This window comes from Pteropus medius, unplaced genomic scaffold, assembly GCF_902729225.1.
Source record: "Pteropus medius unplaced genomic scaffold, Ma_sr-lr_union100, whole genome shotgun sequence".
NCBI lineage: Eukaryota > Metazoa > Chordata > Mammalia > Chiroptera > Pteropodidae > Pteropus > Pteropus medius.
Window position 1 is genome coordinate 16,201,252 of NW_024354499.1, and position 22,996 is coordinate 16,224,247.

The following is a 22,996-nucleotide window of genomic DNA, read 5'->3' on the forward strand; positions in this document are numbered from 1 at the left end:
TAGTAAACAGTCTCTTCAGATTCTCTTTTCTTCCTGGTTTAGTCTTGGAAGGTTATATGTTTATAGAAATTTGTCAATTTCTTCTAGATTGTCTAGTTCATTGGCAATTAATTGTACATAGTATAGTTTAGCAATCCTTTGTATTTCTGTGGTATCGGTTGTAATCTCTCCTCTTCCATTTCTGATTTTATTTGTTTGAACTCTCTTATTTCCTTAATGAGTCTTGCTAGAGGTTTATCAATTTTATTTATCCCTTTAAAGAATCAACTCTTAGTTTCATTGTTCTTTTCTAGTCTCTATTTTGTTTATTTCCACTCTGATCTTTATTAATTCCTTCTTTCAACTTACTTTGGGTCTTGTTTGTTCTTCTTTTTCTAGTTCCTTTAGGTGTTAAGTTGGATTGTTTATTTGTGATTTTTCTTGCTTCTTGAGGCAGGCATGAATAAGCTATGATCTTTCCTCTTAGAACTGCTTTTGCTGCATTCCATAAAATCTTAAAGGTGTGCTTGCATTTTCATTTGTCTTAAGATAGTTTATTTCCTGTTTGATTTCCTCTTTGATGCTCCTGTGTTGGGTGTGTAAATATTTATGAATGTTATATCCTTCTCTTGAACTGAACCTTTATCATTATGTAATGCCCTTTGTCTCTTGTTAAAGTCTTTGTTTAAATGTCTATTTTGTCAGATATGATAATTGCTGCCCCATTTCTTTTAATTTCTATTGCCTGGGATATCTTTTTTCTTCTCTTTGCCTTTACTTTGTGCATGTATTTTGATCTAAAGTGAGTCTCTTGTAGGCAACATATAGATAGTTCTTGTTTTTTTTATCCATTTTGCCACCCTGTGTCTTTTGATTGAAGCATTTATCCATTTATATTTAAAGTAATTATTGATGGGTATGCGCTTATTGATATTTTGTTAATTGTTTTTTGGTTGTTTTATTGTTCTCTTCCTTTTTCACTTGATCTCTTTCCTTTTGATTTGCTGGTTTTCTTTGGATTCCTTTCTTTTTATTTTTTGTGTTTTTAATATGTTTTTGGTTACCATGAGGTTCATATATATCCATCTATATCGTAATCTATTTTAAGCTTATAGACATTTAAGTTCAAGTGCATTCTAATAGCACTACATTCTAATAGCACTCCCTCTCTTTTCTTCACTTTGTTTTTGATGTCATGTTTTATATCTTTTTGTTTTGTGTATCCCCTATTTGTTGTAGTTATGTTCAGTTTTGCTACTTTTGTCTTTTAACCTTGATATTAGCTTTTTAAGTGGTCGATTCACTCAATTATATATTTCCCTTTACCAGTGAGTTTTTTTTTATTTCCCATGTTTTCTTACTTCTGGTTATGGCCTAATCTTTTCTGCACAAAGAAGACCCTTTAATGTTTCTTGTAAAGCCAGTGGTGTGAACTCCTTTAGTTTTTGCTTGTCTGGGAAACTTTTTATCTCTTCTTCAGTCTTGAATGTAACATTGCTGGATACAGTATTCTAGGTTGTAGATTCTTTTCTTTCAGCACTTTAAATATTTCCTGCCACTACATTTTGACCTGTAAAGTTGCTCCTGAGAAATCGGCCCATAGCCTTATGGGATTTCCCTTGTATGTGACTTGTTCTTTCCTTTTTGCTGCCTTACAGATAGTTTCTTTATCCTTAACTTTTGTCGTTTTAATTATAATATACCTTGGTGTAGGCCTCTTTGGGTTCACCTTGTTTGGACCCCTCTGTGCTTCCTGGACCTGGATGTCTGTTTCCTTCCCCAGATTAGGACGTTTTCAACCATTATTTCTTCAAATATACTGTCTGCCCATTTCCCTCTCTTTTCTTCTGGAATCCCTATAATGTGAATGTTAGAGTGCTTGATGTTATCCCAGAGATCCTTTATACTATCCTCATTTTTTTAAACTCTTTTTTCATTTTGCTGTTCTGATTCAGTCATTTTCATTACTCTGTCTTTCAGGTAGCTAATCTCTTTATATTAACTAATCTACTATCGATTCCTTCTAATATATTCTTCAGTCATTGTAGTCATCATTGCTAATTGGTTCTTTATTACATTTTCTAGCTCCTTATTGAAGTGCTCTCTGAGTTCCTCTATCCTACTCTCAAGTTTGTTGAGCATCCGTATGACTATTTCTTTGAATTCTTTATCATGCAATTACTTATCTTTGTTTCATTAGAGTTTTTCTCTGTTTTTGTTATTTTTTAAAATTTTCTTGTTCCTTCATTTGGGGCATATTCTTTTGTCTCCCGTTTTGTTTGACTTTTTGTGTTTGTTACTGTGAGTTAGATGAGATAGCTCTCTCTCCCAGTCTTGAAAAAGTGGCCTCTCTGTAGACTACGCTGGATGGTTTTGAAGCAGGCCAGTCATAGTTGGGGCAGGCATGTGCGACACTTGGTGTGTTGTCTGGTCTGAAGGTATGGGGCCTGGTATGTGCCCACTTTCTTGTCCTCCTGGTCCAAGCAGGTCTGCCTAGAGCACTTGGCATGCCCTGTTATTTTAATTGTCTGTTGCCTGAGCTGGGTCTGGATGGGGCTTCTCTGAGTGTGTGCATCGTACTACCCTACTAGCTATACACTTTCTCCAGATGGGGCAGCCCTGTGTGCATGCACTGTTGCACTTTGCTAATTCTGCACCCGCTCCATGCAGGAGAGCTCTGCATGCACGTAGCCCAGTGGATGCACACCACAGCACCCTGCTGTATTCACTGGATCAGTCTAAGGTGGAGGGGCCCCGTGTGTATGCTGTGCCAGCCTACTGTTCCTGTTGGATCTAGTTCTGGTGGGATGTCTGGGGACACGCTACAGCGGCCTTGCAGGTTGGCCAGAGAACCTGGATAGAGCTTACATCCACTATCCCTGTGCAGGGGAAATGTAAACAGTGGTTACTCACCAGTTTCTCCTGTCCTGGAGAGTACCCTCAGCTCCCGGAGAGCTCTCATGGCTCTCTACCCTTCTCCATGCTGTCTCTCTCTGTCATTTGTTGTACAAAAGCTCTTCATTTGGCTCTCTGTTGTCTCTCAGGAGGAGTTGCTCTAAACGTAGGTGTACATTTGATGTGTTCTTGGGAGGGAGTAAGCTCAGCATCCTCTTCTGCCAGCATCTTGGACCTGCCACCATATTAGCTGGTTTTTAACTACAGTTCAACTTTCTCATTGTCACTAGTCCTTACCATTTTCTGTGGTTTATCAGTGCTCTCTTGTTTTAAATATTCTTCTTCCTGCCCATCCCCAACCCTAGATCCTCTGGATAGAACACATTGAAATGTTGAATCACTAGCATATTCAAAAAGTTTCAAAGTCGCCTTTGCACAACAAATGAATAGCTCGCTGGCCAGCTAGCATCCACTGCAGGAGAAGAATCCTGTGACCCTTTTGCATTATCTAGACTTAAATTTTCTACTTTATAGAAAAAAATAGAAAATCTAAAGGTGTTGAACCATCTATGATAACACGATAGGTTTACTACAACTTACTGTTTCCCTGAGTTCATGGGACTATGTGTTCACTGTGTAGATATATTAATGACAGGAGCATTGCTCCCACCATTATAATACACATGTGATATACTCTACAGCATCTACAAACAGTGTTCATAGTTTGTAAGCAGTGTAATCCACATAGTGATTCTCTTGAGGTTCATATGTTGGTCTCATTTTGTAGAAAAGGAAACAGAAGCTCAGAGAATTAATTTGCTTGAAGTCACAAACTGACTAGATGATAAAGCTGGGATTGAACTGAGGCTTGCCTGACTACATCCAGGAATCAGATGCCGTCAAATACATGAAATACCCAAATAAATTATCTAGAGGCATTTTTGAACTTCCCTTTGCAGTACATTTAAGGATTCTTTTTAAAATCAAACACAAATTCATTAGAAATTACCATTATGTGCCTATCTCATTGTCTCCTGGCCTACTCTTATGTTGTCCTTAACCTTTTCTGATTGAAAAGGCATATAAAATAGTGTATAATGTTGCTTTAGTGGTAGTCGGATTATGTCAATGAAAAAATAAGTTCCCAGAGGATAAGAGAGATTTTTGGTTCTATTAAAAACAAGTGTTTTGTATTATATTTAGAATGAATTGTATATTGCAGGAAGGTTGAGGTGCCCTGGGACACAGATCTGATTTGTTGTTCTTTCTTCTTAACTAGGTATTCACAAACTTCCTCAAAAGAATACCGATGTAAACCAAGCTAAAACTGAGTGTGTGTATTAGAATAAATGATGAACCTAAGGTGTGCTATTAGCTTTAAGAGATGTGCCCTAGGTTCTAAGCCTAATACTTCTGATAGTAGCTAAGAATTTTGTTTTTAATTTTCAAAAGGATCACCTGAGACGAAACTAGATTTGCTTTCCTTTGATAATTTATATGCAGATTCAACCTCGAAAAAGCACTAAGGACATTTGGCTGTGGTTCCTCATTGTCTTAAAATTTTATTTTGTTTTGTAACATATTAGCATAGCTTTTCTTTGGGGTCTTTGGGTGGCATTTGGACCACACTTTACCAAATCTAAGTAGATATAGTATACTTGAACTATTTACTTCTCTGTATCTTGGAACACATTCATCAATACAAAGACCTTCGTTTTCTTTATTTAGAATGCATATTATAACTGTGTGTATATAACTAGTTTGTCCTTAGATGATATCTTTATCTCTTCTTTATTTAAAGATAACCATATTTGTTTTTCGTTTCGGTTTTCTGTTAAAATGACCCCTTTTTCCTCTTAAAAAGAACAAACAACTCTATAGTTAGAGTTTGGGGTTTTGTTTTATTTTAGGCATGCTCCTCCCCAAGGGATACCGCCTTTCTGTTTCAGACAGGTGCAGAAACAGACAACCATGATGCTGGAGCTCTCCAACCTCCTCCCCGCCTGCATCAGACTCCATTCGTTAAATAGGACCTTCAAAGATTGGGGGAGGTTTTGGAAAGAGCACACTTTTCACGGTTACTGATTTGTTCACAAAGAGTCCATTAGTAGACCCTTTGAGTATTGCTTTATTAAGAGAAGATCTGTAATCTCTTTTAAAGACTCTCACTTCATTTGTATGTAAACTAGCACATTTTAAGCCTGGCTATGTCATCTAAAATGGTTTCTTGTGAAAAGTCACTGTCAATCATGTAGCAAGCCAATATTTGACTAATTACTTAGGTTAATTGCTTCTCTTTTAATTATAGGAATGAAACAGTGCTTTGATTCAATTTTGTTTTATTAATCTCTTAGCATGGCTGAAAGCAATGCTGTTAACCAAACCAATTTATTCCAGCATGCTTGTTGCCAATTGAGAAATTGATTTGACCCTATTTTTTAAGAAATTGACTTCTCATGCATACTTTATATACTTTATGAATGTATTATTAATCTAAACGAAGGCAGGAATAGTTTCTAAAATCTGTGTTTTTCATCATGAATGTAAAAAGTATGCTGAAACACTCTAGTAATTTTCTTTGAGGTATTTTGTTTTGTAGGTTGACTATAGATTAAGGAAAGAAAGAATAAAACAATTATTATCTACTTGGTATCTCACTGCTCTTGGGCATTAATTGACAATCTTTGAAAATAATAAATAAGAAATCACTTGGGTTTGTTTTTTGCTTCTGCATTTCCTTTTTCTTTTTTTAATCTACATTTCCTTTTAAGTCACGTGGGTTGCCTTCTCCAACTAAAGATCTCATAACCCTCCTATTAGATCATCTTCCTTAGTCTTTGAAGTATGGTTCCCAGGAACAATTTTCTTTTAGCGAAGAAGCTTCCTTTACTCGCCCCGACATGGTAATTTAAATGTTTTCAGAGAAATAAAAAAAGTATTTTCTCAATACAACAATGTTGGAACTTTTTTTAAAAGTCACAAATAGTCAATTCTGGCATCTAGTCAGTTGTTCATATTGGTTTATTAAGAGCTACAACTTTATCTCCTATACGTAACTATCATTTTTGAAGAATTAAAATATACAAAAATATGCCTATTAACTTTTACTTAATATTGTTTATCTTTGTGATAAAGTACTTTATGATCCTTTAGAACCTCTATATTTAGGGTTGATAGAGACTTCTGGTAAATCAAAGGCTGGTAACAGTTCGATATATTTAATTCTTACATTGAATTCATCTTTATTTAGTTTTGAAGCTGTGTTTTTAAATAGGTGTTGTGGATCCAGGGCTGAGAAGGAAAGAACATGGCACAATTGAGCTTTCTACTCTTTCTCTTTGAATTTACTTTTGGAACAACTATTTGAATTCTGAAACTTCTTTTGAAATTTTTGCAATTTGGTGTTAATGAATCATAGTTATTTTGAGAAGTTTTCTGATAAAGTAAGAGAAGGCTCATGATGAATTTAACATTGTTCTTTAATAAAAGTACACAAATGCACACAGACTTGAATTACATTGGAGGTTCACAGAAGCAGCCTTTTACATCAACATCAGCTATTGTTTGATTAGCACTTTATAGTTTGCCAAGTGATAGGAAATCCACTCTTATTTTATCCCTAACACAGCCTTGAAAAGTAAATGTTCTTATTAACCCCCATTTTTCAGATGAGAAAATTTGGACTCAAAATGGTTCAGAGATTTGTCCGATGTAATAAAGGCTCAACCCTAGGTCTTTGGGTTTATTCTTTGCTCTCTTTCCAGTATTTCATGTTTTTTGAAATACCTTACTATTTACAATGTATTTGTGTTTCGTGTACTAATAATTATAATTCTTAATTTGCTTTATCAAGAATAATTACTGAAAGACATCCTGTAGATAGTGCCTGCACACTGCAAGCACTTAACTACCTCTTAAACAACCCTAGTGGGAAAGTCAAAGGTACTTGAACCTAAGGCATCCAAAACTGAACTCATTTTTAAGGGGATGGGGAGTCTTGCAGGGTTGTGCGCTGAGGTACAGCAGTGCCCAGGACAGATGCGACTCTTACTTTGAGAAACTTACATGGCACTATGTCAAGTCAGCTGGGGGGACGGGTATGAAATAATTATAGTGCACATAATGTCATTGAGTTTTGGTAACTGCCGCAGGAAAGGTGTAACTAACAGACTTGGCAAGGATCCCAGACCTACTGCACTGAGAGGTCAGAGAAGGCCTCTCAGAAGAAATGATGTTCACAATTGAGAGCCATGAGCAGAAGGGTCTGCCTGGGCAAGAAATGGGTGGAGAGGCAGGGAAGAGGGAATAGCCTGAGCCAAGGCCTTTAGCAGGAGTTATCACGTTGTGCTCAGGGAACTGAAAGAAGGTGAGAATGGCACAAGGATGAGGGTTGGGGGAGAGTATTACAGATAAGCCTGTCGAAGGAGGCCAGGGTATTCAGCATCTAGTAAGGTCAGTTAAGCATTTTGGATTTTACCTTGCGCCATGGGAAACAAATGAAGGATTTTGAGTGAAGAGATTCCTTCATAGTCAAAACAGAAAGAGTTTTCAATGTTCTCTTTTGCTGTGAGACTCTAATGAAGCAAAGGGTTGTCTCTGTGAGGCATTTGTATTATAAGCCAGTTATCTCTAATTGTGGAAGTATTTATAAAGTATTCACATCCAACTAGCAGTTTGGGAAGAAAGCAGGAAAATTCCTAAATCCTACTAAAAACAGTCTCTCCTGTACTGTACCAACTATCCTGACAATGTACTGACCATGAATGGTCTGTCCTGACTATGGAGAATGGCCTGGAAAAGGAACAAGAGCAGAAGTCGGGAGACTAGTTGAGACACTACATAGAATTAGTACAGATGGGATGATAGTTTGGATTGGGGTGGTGACAGAGGAAATGGAGTAAAGTAGAGTGATGGATTTAAGAGAAGTCCAAGGAGGAAAGTCTTTACAGAATTAAAAGACCAAAGAAGGATTTAGTAGTAAATTAAGTACAGGTATAAAGAGGAAAGACATGGGTTTGCTTAGTTATGATGAGTTCCAGGTGGCTGAGAGAGCTCTCCAAGCTGTTTGTATGGGCCTAGTGCTCACAGAGGAAAGATCTGGGCTGAAGATAAAAAGTGGAATTGCTAGTGTCATGGCAACTGAGAAGAGCAATTACCGTGAAAGAGAGTAGGGTGAGAAGACCACCTGCAATCAAGACTGTAGAACCTCTAACATTTAAAAATTCAGGTAGAGGGTGGTTAGTCAAGAAAACAGAAAAAAGTGCTTCGGGGATAGATTGGTTTTAGTGGGATTTTTTAAATGACTGAAGTCACACAATTAGTTTAAGATGCAGAGCAGCGAATCAGAACAAATAGCTGCTTACAGGGACAAATCAGTGGAATGTGAAAATGCATCACCGTAACCTACATTTTTTTCTACCAAGAGATTTGCAGCTAACTATCCGGTGACTCATTCCTATGCTGGGGGTGGTGAAGTAATGCTCTTGTGAGAGGTGATGTCATCTCTCCACCTGAACTGAATGCATATACTGCTTCTTGTGGCTCTCAAGGAAAAGCACCATCTGCTTTCTCATATGCAGCCTGAAAGATTTTACAAAGATTGGTGCAGAGGTTAACAGCCATGTGTATGACTCATAAGCAACCAATTAGTGAAGAGCAGCTATTTAAGAGTGAACTTATAAAATCATAATCCAGAAATATGACAGTATGATTCAGTATTGAATCATAATGCTTATCTGTTGTTGATTTTTCTACTTTTCTCATTAATGCTGGTGAAGATTTAACTTTTAAAGTAAAATAAGACAGTTTTTCACAATAAAGTCAATCATATCAAAACATCTGTGTTCCTTAAACTGTATTTTTAATTGCAGATAAGTTTGTTTTCTTTTACATTTGGAGGAGTATAGATCATTCTTAAAGCAAAGATGAATTTTAGTCCATGTTGTTAGTTTGATAGTTTTAGAGGTGTTTTTGCATTTAGGAGCCATTGTGTTCCCTAAGCACCTGCTACTGCTTTAGCGGAAAAGAGGAAATAAATCCAAGTGAATGTTATCTTTTTCCTACAGTCCCATTAACTCCTCTTGGTCTTCCTTTTATTGATGCACACCTACTTTCCCTGCTGTACTTAACTGGTACTACTGTTGACATGACTGGACAACTGAAATACCTATTTTTTTAACTTTTATCAAAATTTGAATTTATTGTTCTGATAAATAGAATATAGAATACCTAACATAATATGGAAGGTAGAGAATAATAAATACTTGATTTTCTAACATACCTAACTCAAAATGAGAGGTCATATGACTCTGTACTATGTATTGTTATCATAAGGTATGTGTACTGACCCGTCTTTGTTCTTAGTGGCAACTTCAAGTTGGACATTCTACAAAAGGTAAAAGTTTAAATTTTTTGAAAATCGCATCTGTTATCTATTATCAAGAAATATAAGAAAGCAAAGAATAAAATAGTAATGCTGAAACTCTAAGGTAATCTGAGGTGGGATACATATTGATGTCATTTGAAAGTTTATTAAAAATCAAACTCTTTTTAAATAAAGAGTAACAATTGGAGATTTTTAGATACCCAGCATTATGATGAACCTTCGATTTTATGGTATAGTCGTCTGGCTTTAATGACAGAGCTCCTGTAAGGCTCTTGTTTATCTTTCTTCTTTTTTCTTTTTAACCTTGTATTTGAAGATAATTTCAAACTACAAAATATACACAAATAAAAGGGGTACCAATACCCCCACTACCACCCTTACATGCCAGATTTACCTGCCTAAACCTTTTTTGCTTTATCATTTGAGTGCCTCTCTACCAGCCCCTCCCTCTTCATGTTGCCCATGCTGCTGGCTTGTGTGGTCACTCGTGCTCTCTTCCCCACTCCCTCAATGCACATTATTTCTTGTAACATTTGAAAATAAATTTAATATCTATCATGGCCCTTTACTCCTAAATACTTCAGCATGTATTTTCTAATACAGATATTCTCTTACATAATCACAGTACAGTTATCAGCTTCATAAATTTATATTGACTCTTTAACCTACTGTCATATTCTGATTTCATCAGCTGACCTAATAATGTCTTTTATAGGATCCTCTATCCCAGTACAGCATCTACTCTAGGGTCAAGTAGTACATTTTTTTTTGTCACGTTAGCCTCTTTTAATCTGAATTTATCCACACTTTGTCTTTTACAACAGTGACATTTTTGAAGAATATAGTATACCTGCCGTTTTATTTAAGAATTGAAAGTTCCTCATTTTGTGCTTGTCTGGTTTCTTCGTGATTAGATTCAAGTCGCGTATTCTTGGCGGGAACACTGCATAGGTGATGTCGTATCCTCTCTTAGGGTATCACCCCGTCATTCATCGATGTTAGTTTTGGTCATCCACTCAAGGTATTGCCTGAATTCTTCCCTGTATAATTACTGTTTTTAAAAAACTTTTTGTAACTAATAAGCAGTCTCAGGCAAAATACTTTAAGACATGCAGATATTCTGCTCCTCGTCAAAGTTTCCACCTAGATTTAACACCATTACTGACTTTTTCCTGATGCAGTCTTTACTATGATGGTTGCAACATGCTACTTATTCCAACTGTAGCCCTCCCTTCATATTTACCAGCAGACACATGGCATTTTACTGCTGTAAGAGCCCTCGCTTCTCCCCCATATGTAATTTTATTTATTATCAGTATGAACTCATGAATTCTTTTTTTGTTTGTTTCTTAATGCTTTATAATTCAGTACTTAATTGTTTTGGTGCTTAAATCTTCCAGATTTGGTCAGTGGCATGCTCCCATCTTTCTTTTTCTTTTTTTTTAATTACATCCTCACTTTCTAGAATAATAAGATATTCAACACTCATTTTGTTACCTACTCTACAGTCCTGGGATCAGCCATTTCTCTGAGAAGCATTTAGTGGGGATTTCAACTAGATAACAAAATCTGGGTACTAGATTTGAATGCATTACTTTTATAGCCATTGTATAAACATTAATGTAAAATCATTAACATACCTGGTAAATATTTCTTAGAGGTAAACAAACAATTTTTGAGACTGTAATGGTATCTCAGTTTATAGTTACAGCAAAAAGTAAAGTGCATGGAGATTTTTTGTCAGCAAATTTGCACTGCCAAAATTTTCTTGGATTTCAAAGCAAAAACATAGTGATGCTAGCTTAAAGGTCAAATAGGATTTCAGTGGGCAGTGCTGGTACAGAAGGGTTTTCCTGGGAGAAGAAATGATATTGAGAGTGACTGTTCAGTACTGTTGCTGAACAATAACAGTAACATTAAATATCATGCTTCAGTAATGCTGCCTGATTTCTGCCCATGTGAGAAAGAGTGAAGGACAAGGAGGGAAAGGTTGTTTGAGGTCATGTTTAGAGGACTTTTGAACATCAGACTTAGGATTTGGGGTCTTTAATAAGATAATAGACAGCTTTGAAGATTTTGGGGTAGTGTCATAACAAGCTTAACTCTGACTCCAGAGATTAATCTATAAGATAAGGAGGGGTTAGATTGAGGAAATTTCCAGTTAAGAGTGTAAAGAGGCTATTATAATAGTTCAAGCAGGAGAGAGAAAGATTTGAAGTAGAAAATGAAAGAATTGAATTAGAATAGTGGTTTTCAGCTGTCCTTCAGAACCCCAGGAACAAAGCTGGGGGAAAGGAAGGATATGTGAGCTGGGCACCAATTTAAAACTCTTATTACACAATGCAATACACATATGCCTTACTGCTAAATTGTACGCCTGAAACTTACTGGATTTTGCTAACCAATGGTGAACCAATTTATTTATTATGGTGATAATAAATAAATTTTAAAAAATAGAACTCATTGACAATGTGGGAGTTTTCAAGTAAGTATCTCTTTAAAGAAAGGATTCTGCTGTTTAAGGAACAAAGTACATAGTGAAATTTTGTTTTTAAAAAAGTTAAGACCAACATTCGTTTGGAGTTTCATATTTTCTTTTTTAAACTCATACTTCTTTCATATTCCCATTTTCCAAAGTTCTGAGCCTGGATGTTCAGGAAAATAGTCTTGTCATTAGCTAAAGTAAATCAAGTATATATTTTTAAGTGCCAAAGAGTCAGTGCCACCAAGCCATGCACTAATACTCTTTCTCAAGAAATAAGATATTATTGGCCAAAACCTTTAAAGTCATGCTGAACTCTTCTTTTGCTCATTCCATATAGGGAATCCACCATGAAATCCCATTAGCCCTACAATCCAACTATATCCCAAATCTGACCACGTTCAGCACCTCCACTGCTATCAACTATCATCATCTTGTGCCTTCTGCTTTTCTCTCCCTGCCTCTGCCCTTGCCTCTCTAGCCTGTTGGCTTTCCTTGTGATGGGCACACTTCCACCTTTAGGCCTTGGTAAAGGACGTTCTCCAGAAATAAACATGGTTAACTCTCATTCTTAGGTTTTCCTCAAATTTTGCATTCTCAAAGTTCAGTACTCTGAACTTACTGACGGTCTCCTCTGTTCCGATATGTACATTTTCCAGGCCCCCTTTATTTTGTCTATTTTTTTTCCCTCTGGCATTTATCACCTAACATACCTTATAATTATTATGTTGTCTCCTGACACCAGAGTTTGAACTCCACAGTGGCAGCTCATTGGTCTATCCTAAGCAACAGAATAGTACCTGGTATGTAGTAGGCCCTCAGTAAACATTGTTAAAAAGGATGGACAACAGGCATAAAATCAGTGAGCTCGGTTACCAGGCTTCTGGCACATAGCAGATTTGAGAAAGTAAATACAAGAAAGCATGGGATATTGCTTGAATCAACCTGTGTCCCTTGGATCTGAGCCTAGGACAGTAATCGGCCTAGATAAAATGGGCCTGGAAAGTACTGCACATACCGTCTGTTTACTAGAAAATCATATTGTACATTAGCATAGTAATCACAGTATGACCTCCTATAAACCTCTTCTTGAACTCACCTGATCACAGAACTCTCTTTTGGTGACTTATGTGCATTATGGGACACTCTTGGCAAACAGAGTTTGAGAAAATCCATACTGGGGTACTACTTGTAAGCCCCTGGGGAGACTGGCGGTTCTTTTAAATTGCTTTTGGTTGACAAACTGTGCTGCTTTGAATGCTGGCTACTGAGAAGAGGCTGGAGTGCATCAGGCTCAAGTTTCCAGCTCTTAGTTACTACTCTTATGGTTAAGATCCTCTTAAAAGTTAGCTTTTATTTTAGGTATTTGGGAATAAGATGATAATTCCGTCCCTGGATGGAGACCTCTTCCAGTGGGACCGAGACCGTGAGAGCATGGAAACAGTTCCTTTTACAGTTGAATCACTTCTTGAATCTTCTTATAAATTTGGAGATGATGTTGTTTTGGTTGGAGGAAAGTCTCTCACTACATATGGACTCAGTGTATATAGTGGAAAGGTAAGTGAAAATGTTGAATTTATTTGAGGAGAAATAAATTCACAATTAAGGATAAAAGAAGTAATTTCTTAAACTATACTATTACTGGTTGAGGTTTATTAAAATTTCCCCCAGGGATATTATTTGTTTCCATTAAAGAACTATAAAGTAGAAAGGGGAAAATATTATTGAGAAACTAAATTTATCCAAGATAACAGAATAAACAGCAGAGCCAGTGTAGTAGGAGGAAGATAAATATGTTCTACTGTGTGTCAGGTACATTTTTCATACATTATTTTGAAATCCTCACAATATTTCTAAGGGTTATATATTTTTGTTTCCTTTTGGACAGATGAGGAACCCCCCCCCAGATTAATAAGAATTCTAACAAGAATAATTGCTACTAATTTATTTATATAGTTTGATCCTATAATAAGAGGATCCAAGAAGAAAGTTTATATTCGTTTTACAGATGAGAAAACAGACTTTAAAAGATTCAGAAACTTCCAAGGTCAGATTTAACTTAGCTCTGTCTGACAGTAGAGTTATGCTGTTATGACCTAGACTTTCTTTATTATTAGCTCTTATGATGTAATCGTAATCTACTTCTAAGATTGGGTCTTGTAATATAAATCCATTATTAGAAATAACTAATTAAAAATATCTTTTTTAGAAAGGTAAAAATCTTTTTTAACCCTTTAACACCTTCAAATGTGAATAGTTTATATATAGATTTAAGACTCAAACAAAGAAGAATAGAAAAGTTATCTATTCACCCTTGAGGTTTTCAAAACTTTAATGATTCCTTATCTAAGTGTTAGGCCTATAGCACCTTCTTGTTGTTGCAGATGCTTTTCTGCTTTTCTCCCACCTGATTCTGCACTGTGTTGAGGAGGCCTTGCAGTTTTCTGCTTACTTGAGTATTCTTATCTGTAAAATACTGCAGGTGAACCAGATTATCTGGTTTTCTTATGTGCTTCTGCAAAATTCTGGTATTAGAGTAGGTATGCTTTCTGTGAGGATTTTAGTTTGGATCATACTAAGAGTCTTCCTTTTTCTTTTAATGAAGATATGAAGGAAGTACTTTTAAATACTGTAGCTATTAGAAAAAGTTCAACTTTTTTAAAACTAAATACTTCACTTATATGGAAACCCTGAGGTTGATTTTTTAAAATTCATCTGGAATTTTATTAATGATATTGTTGCTAAGATACCAAAACTGGTTATCCATTTCTTCTCATATGTTCCATGGAAATGCTCGAAGTAAGACTAAAATTATCTAAATCCTTAAATTATTTCTTGAAATAAATATTCATTGTTACTTTTATGGTTATAAATAATTCATTTTAGGAGTAGGTAATCTAACTGGTGCTTCTTAATACTTGGATACTTCTTACACAGTTCCTCATTTTTTTTCCTTTTTTTTTTAAAAATTATAGAATTTTCTGGTCTGCTATAACTTGCCTTTTTTTTCCCCCCCACTAATTTTATTTTTCAGGTGAGGTACATCTGTTCAGCTTTGGGTTGTCGCCAATGGGATAATGATGAAATGGAACAAGAAGATATCCTGCTTCTGCAACGTACCCAGAAAACTGTTAGAGCTGTCGGACCTCGCAGTGGCAATGAGAAGTGTGTATTCAGATAATGTTGATGTTGATGTTATTTAAAACTACAGCAAGACCAAAACTCATCAGATTTTTCTATTTTGGTGCCCTAAAAGCATACTACTCTTGTAAGAGAAATGTAGGCCGTAAATTTAATATAGCCTCATGATTATTAACAACTTCTGAAGTGGACTTCTCACCATATGTTTCAGGATATGGTAACTAGAAGGAGCCCATACCATGACTAGATATTAGTTTGGTCTTAGGTTAATGATATTTTTCATAGCAGCCTCACTGCAAAAAGCTCTTAAGACAAGGTTAATGTGCTTTATTTCAGCTTGGACCTGTTTAACTCTTTAGTTCTCTCTGGCATGTAGTTTCATAGTTTTACTGATTATCCCAATTTTAAAATTATATTTTAGTCTATTTCCTACTAAAGTATAGTTTTTTTGGTCAAATTAATTTTTTTTCCCTTTTTCAAATAATGAATTCCTTACGTAATTTTTACATTTAGTTATGTGATTAAAGATAATTGGATAATATATGCAGGTCCTAACTCATATACATGTGTGATTTTTTTAAACTTAATATTTAAATTTGAAATTGCCTGTGTAGTAAAAATAACATTATCTTTTGAAAGTGAACGAGACTTTCAAATTTAGTTTGATCTGATGCAGTATATAATTCAGTTTCCTTTCCTGAAAACTGTTTTCTCAAACTTAGTTAAGAATGTATTTTTTCTGTGTTCACTGGACTGTGAGTAGGGCTTTGCATTTGTTGGCAACCTGACCTCTTTTATCCTGATAGTGTTTTGTTTTTTTAAGTGTTTGAGTGCTTGCTGGGTGTTCAGCCACCGTAGGAGCAGATGTTCAAATTAGAATTTTGAGTTACCAGAGTAGGAGTAGTCTGGGGCTAAAATCTATGTTCCTTAAGTATATATATTTTAACAGGTGTTGGAATTTTTTATTTATATGACAAGATATTATACTGTCAGTAGTTAAGTGATTTTTCCATATATTAATTATAGAGGGAACATTATTACTGCCGCTTTATGGATAAGGACACTGAAACTCAGAAAAGGTTAAGTGACTTGCCAGATCTCAGTCAGTAGAGATTGGAGGTGAGGATGTATGACCTTCAGTTTTGGTATACTGGGTCACATTGCCTTTTGGGGACATTTTTTTCATATAAATCTAAACTCGATATATTTCATCTTGCCTTTTACATTGGTTTATTAGGATATATTAATTTCTGTGCGCTTGAATGAAATGTGCCTAGACTTTAATTAAGAAATAAGGCAGACTTCATGCTACCTCATTTTAAGGTGGCTTTGATATGTTTTGAAAAAAATCGCTCTGATTTGGAAATGTGAACATTTGTTAATTTTTGAGAGAAGATCTGTCCCATAGTTGATGTCAGCTCTCAACCATTGCTTCAAAAAGGTCAGGACAAAGTTTTGCCCTCTTGTGGCATAAATTAGCAGAGCGCTCCTTTCCAGAATGTATTGAGTTATTCTTTTTCTCACTACAAAATGTTAATGTTTGCTTTTTCACTCTAGCAGAGTTCTTTATTTGGTCCCTTTATTTATGTGTAAATTTCTAAAAATATGCCTTTGCAAATTTAAGGTGGAATTTCAGTGTTGGCCACTTTGAACTTCGGTATATTCCAGACATGGAAACTAGAGCTGGATTTATTGAAAGCACCTTAAAACCGAGTGGGAACAAAGAAGATTCTAAAATTATTTCAGATGTGGAAGAACAGGAAGCTGCCATGATGGACACAGTGATAAAAGTCTCAGTTGCTGATTGGAAGGTTATGGCCTTTAGTAAGAAGGGAGGAAATCTGGAATGGGAATATCAGGTACCTAAAATCACTGAGAATTTGTGTAATGTTTCTTCCTCTCTCAGTTTGACCAAACATTGGATAGAGAGAAATGACTGCCGTTTTGTTTTTTTAACTTATTCTCTATATTTTAAGAAATTTGGGGTTTTATACCTGTTAAAGATATTTTTAGTTTTTTTTAAAATTAAGTTTATTGGAGTAACATTGGTTAATGCAATTATATAATTTTCAGGTGTACATTGTAATTTGACATCTATATATTCTATTGTGTGAGTACCACCCAAAGTCCAGTTTCCTTCAGCTACCATATATTTGATCCCCTTTACCCACTTCACCCTCTCCCTACCCCGCTTTATTTGACCCCCTTTACCCCGTCGACCTCTCCCCACCTCCCCCTACCCCCTACCCTCTGGTAACCACTAGTCTATTGTCCATGTCCATGAGTCTCTGTTTGTTTGTCCTGTTCATTTGTTGTTTTTAGGTTTATATCCCATATATAAGTGATATCATGTCATTTTCAACTTTTTCTGTCTGGCTTATTTCGCTTAGCATGATTATCTCAAGGTCCATCCATGTTGTTGCAAATGTTAGTATTTCATCTCTTCTTATGGCTTAGCCATATTCCATTATATATATGTACCACAGCTTCTTTAACCAATTATCTCTTGTAGGACACTTCCGTTGCTTCCATGTCCTGGCCACTGTGAATAATGCTGCTATGAACATCTGTGTGCAAATATCTTTTCGAATATGAGTTTTCAAGTCTTTGGGGTAAATACTCAGTAGAGGGATTGCTGGATCATATGGTTGATCAATTCTCAGTTTTTTGAGGAACCTCCAGACTGTTTCCCATAGTGGCTGTACCCATTTGCAGTCCCACCAGCAGCGTATGAGGGTTCCTTTTTCTCCGCATCCTCTCCAGCATTTGTTATTACTTGTCTTGTTGATTATAGCTATTCTAACAGGTGTGAGATGGTATCTCATTGTGGTTTGGATTTGCATTTCCCTAATAGCTAGCAATGTTGAGCATCTTTTCATGTATTTGTTGGCTATTTGTATGTCCTCTAGGAAGAAGTGTCTGTTCAGGTCCTCTGCCTGTTTTTTTGATTGGATCGTTTGTTTCTTTGTTGTTATTGAGTAGTATGAGTTCTTTGTATATTTTGGATATTAGGCCCTTATTGGAGGTGTTGCTTGCAAATATATTTTCCCATTAGGATGGTTGTCTCTTTACCTTGTTGACGATTTCTTTTGCTGAGAAGAAGCTTTTTAGTTTGATGTAGTCTCATTCATTTATTTTAACTTTTACTTCCCTTGCCTTTGAGGTCAATTTCATAAAATCCTCTTTAAGTCCAAGGTCCTTAAGTTTAGTTCCTATGTTTTCTTCTACGCATTTTATTGTTTCAGGTCTTATATTCAGGTCCTTAATCCATTTTGAGTTAATTTTGGTATGTGGTGATAGACAACAGTCTAGTTTCATTCTTTTGCAGGTGGCTTTCCAGTTTCCCCAGCACCATTTATTGAAGAGGCTTTAGGAGAGACATTTTGAAAAAGATAAGAGATAACAAGTGTTGGTGAGGATGTTGGTAAAAAGTGTACAACAGTATATCTTTGTACACTGTTGGCGAAAATATAAATTGGCACAGCCTTTATGGAAAACAGTATGGAGGCTCCTCAAAAAATTAAAAATAGAACTACCATATGATTCAGCTATTTCACTTCTGGGTATATATGCAAAGGAAGTGAAATCAATATCTCGAGATATTTGCACTTGCATGTTCACCACATCATTATTCACAACAGCCAAGATATGGAATCAGTCTAAGTGTTCATTAGTGGATGAGTGGATAAAGAAAATGTGGTGTGTATATATACACAATGGAATCTTATTTAGTCTTAAAAGGAAATCCTGTCATTTGCAACAACATGGATGAACCTGGAGGACATTATGCTAATGGTGACAAGTGTAATTAATAATCATATATTATATATTGAAATTTGCCAAGAGATTGTATCTTTTTTTGAAAAAACTTTTTTCGAGCTTTATTGAGTTATAATTTACAAGTAAAAGCTATATATATTTGGTGCGTACATTGTGATGATTTGATATACATATTCATTGTGAAATGAAGAGTAGATCTTAAATGTTCTTCCCACACACACAATAACTAATGCGAGATATGTTAATTAGCTTGGTTGTGCTGATCATTTCACAGTGTGTACATATATCAAAATATCACATTGTACATTGTAAATATATACGTTTTTTATTTCTCAATTATGCCTCAGTAAAGCTGGAAAAATAAAAATATAAGAAGAAATTTGTGATTTTCAGTGGCATTTTAGCAGTTGGAATACATCATAAGTACCACTTGAAATTATTTAAAATTTCTTTTCCACTTTTGTTTAGTTTTGTACTCCCATTGCATCTGCCTGGTTGGTTAAGGATGGCAGAGTCTTTCCCATCAGTCTTTTTGATGATACAAGTTATTCATCTAATAATGAAGTTTTAGAAGATGAAGAAGACATTGTAGAAGCTGCCCGAGGAGCCACAGAAAACAGTGTTTACTTGGGTAAGGAGATGTCTCTTATCTAGTGGTAGATAGTACATATTGACAACTAGATTTTATTCCTACATTGTTTCTTCCTACTTCAGATGTGCCTTTAGTTGTTTTAATTCCTCAATACGTTCTCTGGCTTAGGTTGCCCTTAAGATTTATACTTTGATTTCTATTCCTGCTATTTTATTTTCCATTTTTCTGATTATGAAACTTTTAATTACTATAGCATATTTTTTCTCTGAGACCTATATTAGAAAGGTTTAGAAGTGTTTCTATTATAATAGCATGACTTCGAATAACATGTGTATCCTCAGAGTCTAAAACTTTCTACATTTGTATTTGTATTTGCATCATATCAGTTTGCACCTCAAAGATTATTTATTATTTTTCTATGCATCTATACAACTGATCTGAGAAATAAAAATAAAATTTTAGTGTACTTCTGGGCATTTGAAGGCCTTTAACATAATAAATTTTTAAAAACTTTGAATCTAATTATTTGAACTAGTTTTTGTGGTCATATACTCACAGAATTCTTTAAACTCTATCAATGTGCTACTCACCCCTCATTCTCATTGAAATGAAGAATTTGAAATATTAACATGTCACGCATGTGTTGTGATAATAGTTAACTTGATTGTTAGCAATATCTCTGGAATTATAGGTGTTTAGTCTTCCATAAGGAGAAAGTTACTTCATCTAAGTTGTTAGTCACAGAAGAGTACGATGATTTCTTTTATTTGAATTTTCCTAGTCAATGAGTTTTCCAGTAGTTGGTGAAGATTATTATTCAGTGAGAAATTTGTATGGACCTCCATATAACTTTCCTTTCTTATTTTTGTTGAATAGCCTTCAGGTCAAGTTTGAGTGCTTCAGGCATGATTCTTCTTTGAAAGGAGCTATGTAACCCACGAAAAATAACTGGAATTAATCTAATTTTATTAAATTAAAATGAACCTTTTTGAAAAACTCATTGGTGCTTGATCCTGAACATAATTGACAATGTTTTGGTTGATTTAGGAATGTACAGAGGCCAGCTGTATCTGCAGTCATCAGTCAGAATTTCAGAAAAGTTTCCTACAAATCCCAAGGCTTTGGAATCTGTTAATAAAGAAAATTCAATTATTCCTTTGCCAACAATCAAATGGAAACCTTTAATTCGTAAGTGAATTGTATAAAGTTTATTAATGTGTACAGAGGCCTAATCATGATTGTCTTTGCTCTAGTTATGAATATCACAGAAATCATAACTATTATATACTCTTTGTTTTTGATAAACTAGAAAAGTATTTCAGATGTTAATGAATTTTAATTATAAATTAGAATATGATTTCATTTAAACAGCAGTTGCTTCTCTAGAACTCAATGTTAATAAAATATTCCTCTATACAACTTAGAAAAGCTGTTAACCATTTAGCAACCATGCCTAAATTTAACTCTTAACCTACTTATATCAAGAATATTTATGAAAAATTATCTTGTCACATCATATTCTTTGAAACATTTGATGAATTAAAATCAAATACTAGGCCACCTACTTCCTTCAGTTATCTTTTCATACCTTGTGTATGTTTTTTTTAATACGTGTCTCATCATATTTTAACTACTTGTTTAAATGATTCATCTTCTCTACAAGACTGCTTTTCCAGGGAAAGAACCTTGAACCATTTGTTCAGCTTACATGCTTATACTGAACTGTGTGGTTGAATATCTATTTTTTGAATGAATGAAGTACACACGTTTTCATTACAGTTATAACAGTTACAATTTTACATTTTCTTTTAGATTCTCCTTCCAGAACTCCTGTCTTGGTAGGGTCTGATGAATTTGACAAATGTCTTAGTAATGATAAGTTTTCTCATGAAGAGTATAGTAATGGCGCACTTTCAATCTTACAGTATCCATATGGTAAGTGTGATTATGTTAGGATTGAAAATGCTATTTTATTTTATTTTTTTATGTATTAATTTGAAATTAATTAATAGAATTCAAATGAAAGGTAGTCAATCAGAAGGTAGAAAATAATCGTACAAGGCAATATTGTGAATAGTGGCCAAGGGTGCAAACTCCAAAGTCAGATTGCCAGGGTTCAGATCCCTGCTTTGCCACATACTAGATAGAGCATACCTAACTTCACTATATTGAGATTCCTTCATCTGTAAAACAAGGATAGTAATTCTCACATCTATATATTGTGTTGTTGTGAGGTCTAAATGAGATAATGCATATATACAATCTTAATTAGTGCTATGCCTGGCAAGTAAGTGTTTAATAAGCATTAGTTCTTGTTATTAGTTCTTATTTATCAGCCATTATATATCTAGTCTATATAAAATCAGTCCGTATAATGAAAAAAACAGATGTTCCCCAGAGAGCTACGTGAAAATACTATAAAATGAGATCAGTTTTGTTCACAGACAAGGAAGATTGGTGCAAAAGTCAAGAATGGGTGAACTTTGGCATGAAATGCATTCCTGTGTGTTTAAAGTTGGGATATATATAGATATTAAAGTCTTTTGAAAGGTATAAAAAAGTCCTCACATCTGCATTAGACAAAAAACATAGATTCCTTATCAGTTACCCTAGTTGCTAGAACTGGGAAATTACTGTAGAATTTAAATTGATAAAAAACAAAAAACAAACAAAAAACAAAAAATTAAAAAACAAACAAACAAACAGAAGGCTCTGAACTAGAAACAGCCGTCTTTATCTGATATCGCTCAAAATACAGGGTAAGAGAGCTAAGAGAGAACTGTGTAATTGGCCCACATGGTGCAATGTGAAGGACAAAAAAGACAGACTGCTTTCTAGGACAAACTCATTTTGACAGCCTGGAGTGAACCAAAGACCGTGATGGATGTGTTTTTCTTTCAGCTTGTGAAGAATGATTCTTGGTAAAATTTGGTATTCGATTGATGCTATATGCAAATAAAATTTAAAATCCTTGAAGGAATTTGTGTTCTATCTAATTCTTTCTCGCATTTAAAGGATTAAATTATTAATGAGGTAATGAATAAAGTGGCTCTTAAATTTTTTTCTAGTCTTATTATTTAGTATAAAGAAAATTTATGATGTTTATAGAATAAAGGAAAATATATTTGTGTAGTAAAAAGAAAAAAGCTGGATAAATGAGGCTGCCAAAATATATTAAAGAAAAAAATGAAACTTTAACAAAAGGAATTAGTGTTATAAGTCATAGGAAAATAGATAATTGTTAATAATTAAAAATGGATCTATGTTGGTATATCTTTTTTAAAAACCAATCTTTTAATGTTTGTTTTTGAAGATAATGGTTATTATCTACCATACTACCAGAGGGAAAGGAGCAAACGGAGCATACGGAACACACAGATCACAGTCAGATTTCTCAACAACCCAAATTACAACAAGAATACTCGCAAAAAAGATCCTGTTCTCCTCTTACACTGGTGGAAAGAAATAGTTGGAACTATTCTGTTTTGTATCATAACAACAACCTTTATTGTGCGCAGACTTTTCCATCCACATACTCACAGAGTAAGACATTTTAGAATTTGTTTCAAAGTGTTGGGAATTTAGAAAGCTAATTGTGGGAGTGGGATGGGGGGGGCAAGGGATACATTTACTTAAGTTTTACCATAAAATCATTGTTGCCCATATGTCGTTTCTACTTTCTTACTTTTCATTTACTCCTCAACCTTGCATTGCAATCTGGTTCCCACCCTATTGTTACCCT

At 34.9% G+C, this 22,996-nt stretch overlaps 1 protein-coding gene across 3 annotated transcripts in view; it reads left to right on the top strand.

Annotated features, from left to right (window-relative positions):
• EIF2AK3 (eukaryotic translation initiation factor 2 alpha kinase 3) overlaps positions 1 to 22,996 on the top strand; it is a 70,516-nt gene that overhangs the window by 16,007 nt on the left and 31,513 nt on the right. For all 3 annotated transcript variants that reach the window (XM_039852775.1, XM_039852777.1, XM_039852778.1), the window contains exons 3-9: positions 13,104 to 13,298; positions 14,776 to 14,906; positions 16,507 to 16,741; positions 19,131 to 19,293; positions 20,302 to 20,442; positions 21,067 to 21,189; positions 22,568 to 22,797. In XM_039852775.1, the coding sequence (XP_039708709.1) occupies positions 13,104 to 13,298; positions 14,776 to 14,906; positions 16,507 to 16,741; positions 19,131 to 19,293; positions 20,302 to 20,442; positions 21,067 to 21,189; positions 22,568 to 22,797 (1,218 nt within the window). The remainder of the gene's footprint in view (positions 1 to 13,103; positions 13,299 to 14,775; positions 14,907 to 16,506; positions 16,742 to 19,130; positions 19,294 to 20,301; positions 20,443 to 21,066; positions 21,190 to 22,567; positions 22,798 to 22,996) is intronic.